Raw genomic sequence first — 8222 nt, 5'->3', positions numbered from 1 at the left:
TAACGTGGAACAAGAGATAAATAATGTTGCAAATGTGTTTGCAATTACTACAATCGAATTGTGTCGATTTGAAAGTAAATTAAATGAGATTTAATTTAATTTGTATTATAGTCACAAGCCTATTTGCATATAATGCACATACATGCCTAATGTAAATATATGTTAATGTATTCTCAAATGTACATATAAAGATTATGTTCTTTTTATTTTTTAAAAGGGATTGATTATTTATTTATGTATTTAATTATTTAATTATTTAATTAATACCTTTTAATAACTAATAAAAAATAATATTTAAAGCTTCATGCATGTGCACGAAGCACATGCATGAAACTTTGATGGTCAGCAACTGCTGACCATCATCCACGAAATTGTGCATGAACGGTCAGGAGTTGCTGACCATCACGCACGATCGTTCGTGAATGACCATCCCTCGATCAGCAACCGTTGGTGATTTAAGTTTATTTATTTTATTTTTAAATGCTTTTGGGGATATAACGAAGTGTTGCTAAAATAGAGAAAAAGGGGTGTGTGTTCTTGTGTTGTCTTCGAGACGCAAGAAAGAAAATGATTTTCTCTCATCTAGGCCGTGACTAAAACATCAAGGATACGGCGGATTGTCTCCACGAGATTGCTAGCACGATCATAGTGGTGAATATCCAAAAGTTCTCTCTTCCGTTCAATGTCCGTTGTTAGTGTGTCTGAACTAAAGGTCCGACGTTTGTGGGGCTCGAACTGTAGAACATCCAAACCAATTCGTATAAAGCGCACTTCGAAAGATAATTCATTTTACTCCCTTTTATATTAAGATTTTTTATTAAAACGCACGAACAATGCCTTCGGAGAATCATGTATAAATATATTATTTTTATTTCCACTGCGTTCTTTTTGTTAATTTTACCTATACATGATTCATGAAACCCCAACAATCCCAGCAACAAGAACAGATAGACCAATTTGCTCATTTGGGTACCAATCACAAGTTGCGCTCTATTTTAGATTAAAAAGGAAATTGAATCAAAATTGGGACCCAAACTAAAGTTGATGAATTTTGATAAGATAAAGAAATTTAGAGCAGAATTGGGACCCGAATTAAAGCCTGTGCTTTTTAAAGGGAATTAGGCCCTCACGTAACTCGGACGCAACTTGATAATTACTCAAGATGAAATAGCCTAATTTCGGGTCAAGCTTGAGCTAGGACTACTCGAGTATCTCGTCAAGTCGACCCTGCATATATTTAGCTTGATTGGTTCATGAAAGTAATCGAGATTTTAACTTTCTTTTTAAATTTTCTTATAATAAGAAAAATAGATCCCGAAATCCTTAAAAGTACATAGATGGAGACAAAATGCAGGGAAAAATACTCAATAGCTGGCACTCATCTACATTTCGATTGTTATCTATTTAAGTCGGTCGAGTTCAACTTCTTCGATTTTCTTTTCAAGTTGAACTCGAGCATGAGGTTTAATACTTGATCAAATTTAAGTCGTACTTCGGGTACCGAGTATGTGTGTCAAGTTAAGTTTGAGTATCATAATTTATCGGCTCAACTCAATTACACCCCGCCGCCTACATAAACAAATTGTGATGCTGCCATTTGGGATTCTTCAAAGTATATGTCTCTTTACATATTTGTTTTTTTTTAATTAATATCATAAATTGGTACACCATAAGTCACCCCAAATCAATATACTTATGACAAATTTACCATTTGTTAGTTTTCATTAAATTTAGTGATCAAATTGCTAAATTGGATGACATATGACAATTAGTGGATATACTAATTTGGGATTTACCCTTCGTTTGTCATAGGTTTACTAGTTTATTGTTTTTTATGGTATTAATCTAATTTAACGGAAATTAACGGAAGATAAATTTGTCACAAATACACTAATTTGAAATTTTTTGTGGCAAAAAAAAAATTGTTTGAGGTAAATTTATCATAGGTCTACCAATTTAGGATTTTTCGTAATATTAATCCTATTTTTTTCCTAACAAGATGCTTAGTATTTAAAAATTTTCCCCTTTATTGCCGCATAAAATATGATACTTGGTATTAAAAAGAGCAATTAAACCGATCGGTGTGTTCTGTTCTCCCCGGGACTTTCACATGTACATTTTTTTCATAGCTTATAGATTTACGTGGCACGTGATCGATACCACTCCAAAGAATTTATATTGAATTTATCTTGGAAATATATTTGTTGTAGTATATCTTATTATTTTATAAATATGTTCACCGGCCCTAAATGCAATTGTTGGTGCTTTAGAAGTTCCCAAGAGGGAGGCCAACCAACTTCTGTCCATTGATATGTATACGTATATTTTTTGAAAAATGCTGAAAGAAAGGGCTCTCACATTATCGCATATATTTTTGCAATTTCTCTCTCTTTTTTGTCCTTTTCCTTTTGGGGGTGATGACAGAGATTTTTGCCGTATTAAAAGACAAGCGTGATGTCTCACTTTGGTGCTGGCTCCGCCTTCATATAAACCCTCCCCTCCTCCTTCACTCATTTCATATAATTCTGCTCACTTATCAAGCTCGCAAACACTCGGCATCATTCACACACACACACACACACACACACACACACACACAGATGGGGAAAGAGATAGTGAGCGCAGAGGAGGAGGAGATGCAGAGATGGCTGAGTGAGTCCTCCTCCTCCTCCTCCTCCTCCTCGCATCAGCGGCCGAAGCTGCCCCTGCTCTCCCTGAACCACGTCTCGTTCGTGTGCAAGTCGGTGGCCGAGTCGGTAAGGTTCTACGAGCGTGTCCTGGGCTTCGTCCTCATCAAGCGCCCTTCCTCCTTCAACTTCGAAGGCGCCTGGCACATCATAGCATGCCCCTTTTGGTTTTTTGCTTTGCCCCCCTTTGCTTCCCTTGTCGGAATCGCTCGGAATCAATGCTTTAAAACTCATACTATGCCGGTCGGACCGGGTGTACGCATCGTGGTACTGGCCGGTCTTAGATGTGGGCATTTCTTTGTACGTGTTTCGGTCAGTCCAGTCTGACGAGAAATGTAAGTGTGGTTAGAGCATGTAGATCTCTCGGCTCGTCCCTAGCTTACTTGGAGATGTTCGGTGGGGGTCGAAAGAGCGATTCTCACATCACGAATTACCCGTCCTTTTCATGCCATTTCACTCAAATCAACGAGAAGCTTTTGAAATGAGGCTCAGCTTATAGTGAGAAACATGTTTTCTCTAAATTCCAATCTTTATTAACGAACCAAACCTTTTATCTTGCCATCTTAGAAACCAAATTGTGGTTTTTTTTTTTTTTGTTATAGTTTTGAGAGCTTTTAAAGAAATTTACTCCAACATAGTCTCCATCATCAAACCCTTTGGACCGACAGAAGTCTTTTGAGATATTAAAGCATTTTAGCCTCGACTTTGCTTGATTTATGCCTAGAACAGCTTGTTTTGCCCTTTTATATTGTTAGCAGCCTTTCTAGAGTGACTTTATTTAGTGTGGAAAAGCAGACAAAGGAGTAAACATGAGGTGATGTGGGTTCCCCTTTTGGGGTGCGTTTATCATTTTTTTTTGGGGTTAATTTCCTCTTTTCTAATTTAGCAAAGGCCCCAAGTGCTCTGGCGAGACAATCATTACAGATATTTTAAATTTTCTAAAGTAATTTTTTTGGGATACTTAAAAGCTTAACAAGTGTTTCGGGAAAAACAAAAATCAAAAACCCAACAACAAAATCCTGCTTCTAAAGCAGGTAGGTTGATTATCCAAAATTTGGGATGACCAGATTGTGTCCACTTCCCAACAACTCTTTTGACTTGACACTCTTACCTTGACTAGTTAACTAAGAAAAGTCTCCAATCCATCATCACTTGATAGCTTCTTCGAGGCAGTTCCGTTTAGGTGGATGTTAGTTCTTTTGGAACCTACATGTATAGTAGTGGTCTTTGTGAATCTTGTTGATTTTTTCCTCTTTGCGAAATTGTCGAATTCAAGAAACATGTTCGATAAGCGAGTTGATGGCGCGGACCGGATTTGATAACAGAATCGACCCTTCTCGTTTTCAGGCTGTTCAACTATGGAATTGGCATCCATTTGCTTGAAGTGGAGGATGTTCCTGCAAAGAAAGGGGCGATAAATCCCAAGGACAACCACATCTCCCTCCAGTGCTCCGACATGAAGCTCGTGATGAAGAAGCCGGAAGAGATGAACATTGAGTACGTGACCGCAGTCGTCGAAGAAGGCGGCATCAAGGTCGATCAGCTGTTCTTCCACGACCTGGACGGTCACATGATCGAGAACTGCAACTGTGACAACTTGCCGGTTCTTCCCCTGTCCTCTTGCCCACTCAAACTCCCGAAACTAACAAGGACCCGTCCCCGTCCACATTGTATAGTAAGTTCGAGAATTGGTGTTCGGACATACAATGCACCATGGAAGTCGCGAATCAGATGATGGACAACTTGGTGAATAACATGTTTGACATCTCGATATGAGCTGAATCTAGGATTCGATGTCGAAGCAAATTTTGCCGAGCAATTCAAGCCGAGCAATTCAAAGGACCCCTTTCGTGTATAGAATTTGCCAAGTCTCTCTCTATGCAAGTTGCAAAATGAGTGTAAAGATTTGAAGAATAAGGAGATGTTCCACCGTCTTTAAAAAGTACAAGCAAATTCTTGTTTCAATTAAGTAGCATGTCTCTGTATCCCCTTCTTGGCTCAGCTGTAAAAGCTTTTGCACCCTAGCGTTGTTGAGTCCATTGTCGTAGCTTCAAAATATAAGTAAAATTCATCAATTGTTGTATTGTGAGCCCTTCTGATTGAACAAATGCACATTAGCGCTCCTTTGGGGAAAGTTTTGGTACCAAACTCACTAGCTGCAAAACTAAATAAGACGACTGATCTACCGGAGCTATAACCTGCAAAATTAACCTTGCTATAAAAACTTTGAGTTCACAAATTGTTCAAAAGATCTTAGAAGAGCAGAGATGCATCATTACAAGGCAATGGAAGGACAGGGATCACGAACTCTTCGAATAAGTTACAGACTGGGTCTTTCAAAGAAGTTGCCCAATCCTAAAGCCAATTTAAAGCTAGTGGGCAATTCAACTCAACAAGACATCTCCAGAAATGGTCAAGAGGCCATAACATACATGATAATGGAGTTGAGCAACATGCTATACTCGCAAGTCGCTGCTCCTAGTCTTCGAAGCCATTTAGTGAGTTTTTCAGATGCTTCTTTCCCAATTACTATACCATCTCTCTCGTTCCTTGCTCTGCATATTTTATTCTCTCATTCATAAGAATAAAGCACGAGGGCCAACTTTATAATAACTGTTGTAATCGACGTCGCAGCGGAAGCGGATCGTCAGTTTGCAATTATGTCGGGAGCTATAGAAATCGATCGAAATAAAACGAGGAACAATAAAAGGACAATGACGCCAGAAATTAACGTGGTTCGGTCCGAATGTCGGAGCCTACATCCACGGGGAGAGCCAACAAATCAATCCACTATAAATCGGAGAATTACAGGATTACAATCACACACATGCACTCAAGTGTTTCCCAGCCCTATTTTATACCCGATACCCACGGTGTTTAACAAAACAACTCAATGGACTCAACTCAGCACAAAACCTCTCAGTGCTCTCTCGTCTCTCACACTCTCTCGAGCTCTTTGCTCTCACTCTCTGCCGAGCTCTCTTCTTTCGCTCTGCTTGCAGCTTCGGACGTCTTCTCTTTATATGGGGAGAAGGGCAGAGAACAAGACAAAACAAATGAAAATAAATGGCCTCATTAAATGCAGCGCAGGCGCCCACAAGACAAGCCGCAATCGGCACCGAACGCCCACCATATTTGTAGGCATGCATGCAGATCATGCATGTGCATGGGCAAGCATTTAATGAGGCGGCAGAGATGAGGGATAATAGTCAGAAACGTGTGCCATTGATCCGTGAAATGAGGTGGGCTGCAGTCTTCAAATTTCTTGTTCTCGGAGAGAGGCATGCGCAAAAGAAGTCTTCTTCATGCGTCTTCTTCGTGCACTTGCAGCAGGTGGTGGGTCCTTTATTTAATGCTAAAGATTGTGGATGTCTTCCTCTTTCGGCAGAAGACAATCTCTCTTCTCTGACCTTGCTTGCATGCTTGAAGAATTTAAAACCCCATGCAGCTTTCTTTGGCTTCTTCATTCCACGCATACGCATGAAGAGATGGGATTAAGGCCGGAAGAAAATTTGAAGACATCACAGAGTCTCCCCTGCACTTTGTTATTTGGCCAGACTCATGCATATTAATCTAACGGGCTCAAACTTGAGACATAATATAACAATAACTGTGGAATATCTACTACTTAAATATGGGCATCTAAATGCAATACATAACTCGAACAAGATTAGAAAGGGGAAAAAGAAGTCCAAAATCTGATGACCAAGAAGATAAATGATGCAATATAATCTTCCTACTATCTTCTTCCTGCAAAATGTGAGGCACCCTCAACTCGACATTCTCATTCTCGGCTCCCAGATATCGATGTTTTGGCTTTGTCGAGGATATCCTGTGGCACCACAACCCTGAACACCACGTATTGATGATTCAAGCTTTTTTCCCCCTGTAGCCGGTGAACGCTGCCCAACGCTCCCGCACTCAGATTTGGAAAAGCGTAAAACACAAGCCTGATTCTCTGATGCACAAGTGCCATTGCACACTTTAAACAAGACAAGATGTAGCAGAAAAGTTCAATATCAGGAATTTCATCACTCTATTTCAAAAAATCTACAAGTCTTAACACTTGTTACGCCAAATGAATTGCAACTCTCCATTTTATTTTCTCCAGATCTCAAATGTGAAAAATATCTAATCTACAAAGAGGACAGGAATGCAAAGTGCATTTGCAAAGAACCAGTACTGTCCAAAGCAGAATCTCAGATATTTTGGGCAAAGGGTAATAAGTCAAATAGGCTGCACATGCACCAAACCAGATAGTTGCAGCTGATTTGTTTAACTTACATTGTGCATGGTTCCCAAACAAGGTAGATGTCATTACCAGTGCATAAATACGGTCTACTAGAGAGATCACTATTTCCATGAGCAGTATCATCTTTTTCATCATTGTCGACCTGGATTCCCACAATTATATAGGTGTCAGTGTCAAGATGAAATATCGTCAGATTAAATGCAAAGGAGAAGCAGAGAATGGATCTATAGAATCAAATGCAATAATTGGTTCCATATGTTCAGTGCCAAATGATCCTCAAGCGTTTCATGTTCAGTGCCAACTAGTTAATTGGTGGACAGTGCATGTATTATTGGTTGAGTAAGCATTGTCATGAAAAGGTGTTCACTTAATAATCATTGTATATACAGAGTTGACTATTAGCAAGTCTATCAAGACAATGAAATTGACCAAGGGATGATTATAACATGCACCCAAGCAACCATCCGAGAGCTAATCGGAGTTTGAGTTGAGCAATAACAAATGAAATAGTATGATGATATTCACAAATGTTGAGAAAAGATGATGCACTTTATAACAAATAAGCAGATGATACTTAGATGCCATTGTCATGCTAGAAAGGCTTGCCAGGATTTCCTTCACATGTAGAGGAAAAGCTTACGTCGTTGCCATCAGTTTTCCGTCTTTTTGCTTGAGACTTTGCAGGAGATAGAATAAACTTCTCTTTGGTAGCTTCATCTTTGTATCTCACATCAGGGAATAAGCGTCTGTCCCTGGCAGCAGATGATTCAATGGCCACCATCGCAGCATGTCGCAATGGGTGCCAAAATGGAGAGCTCCTGCCAGTCTGTTCATCTACCCACCATCGAGGATATAGACAAGAAATGGATGTCTCAACTTGCTCTGCCCCACCTGAGGAACAGCGTTGAAGACATGATTCATGCTTTGTCCATTGAGTAATTTCAGCAGAAGATTTGGTGGAACTACTACATTCAGCACCAACTTCTGTTTTTGGAGTTTGCCAAGAGCAGACTTCATCACATGCCCCAGCAATCGCTTGATTAGATAGAGGATCTACAATTGCTGCAGCATTGACCACCTGTGGACAAGAGAAGGGTGTAACAAAAGCAAAATTTGCGCAATATATCACAACACGAGAGGTTCCCACACCAGCATAAAACAAAATTGGACGCACGACTAGGGAGCAACATGAAGTGCTACATTTCCTTCCCGAAACCTCTATTTTACTACATCTATGCATGAACATTTCAAGGGATAAATGTCTGAAGGACCCAGCCTTCAAA

At 39.7% G+C, this 8222-nt stretch overlaps 1 protein-coding gene and 1 pseudogene across 1 annotated transcript; one reads left to right on the top strand and one right to left on the bottom strand.

Moving 5' to 3' along the window:
• The first annotated feature begins 2554 nt into the window (after positions 1–2554).
• LOC104440276 lies at positions 2555–4463 on the top strand (annotated as a pseudogene).
• A 2274-nt stretch (positions 4464–6737) lies between these two features.
• On the bottom strand, positions 6738–7863 carry LOC104440183 (tRNA-specific adenosine deaminase TAD3-like). Its single transcript, XM_039305766.1, has 2 exons — positions 7580–7863; positions 6738–7081 (listed from the first exon to the last, which is right to left on the bottom strand). Exons 1-2 carry the CDS (start codon positions 7718–7720, stop codon positions 6968–6970), a joined length of 255 nt encoding a protein of 84 aa, XP_039161700.1. The 5' UTR covers positions 7721–7863; the 3' UTR covers positions 6738–6967.
• Between the last annotated feature and the right edge of the window lie 359 nt (positions 7864–8222).

The sequence above is a fragment of the Eucalyptus grandis genome, chromosome 11 (genome assembly GCF_016545825.1).
Source record: "Eucalyptus grandis isolate ANBG69807.140 chromosome 11, ASM1654582v1, whole genome shotgun sequence".
In the NCBI taxonomy this organism is placed as follows: Eukaryota; Viridiplantae; Streptophyta; class Magnoliopsida; order Myrtales; family Myrtaceae; genus Eucalyptus; species Eucalyptus grandis.
Note: the sequence above shows the minus strand (reverse complement) of the source record. Positions and strands in the feature narration are given on the sequence as shown.

Coding starts and splice junctions, on each gene's coding strand:
- LOC104440183 (XM_039305766.1), bottom strand. CDS start 7,720: ATGGTGGCCATTGAATCATCTGCTGCCAGGGACAGACGCTTATTCCCT. Junction 7,082..7,579: donor GGAAAACTGATGGCAACGAC/GTAAGCTTTTCC, acceptor GTGGGAATCCAG/GTCGACAATGATGAAAAAGA.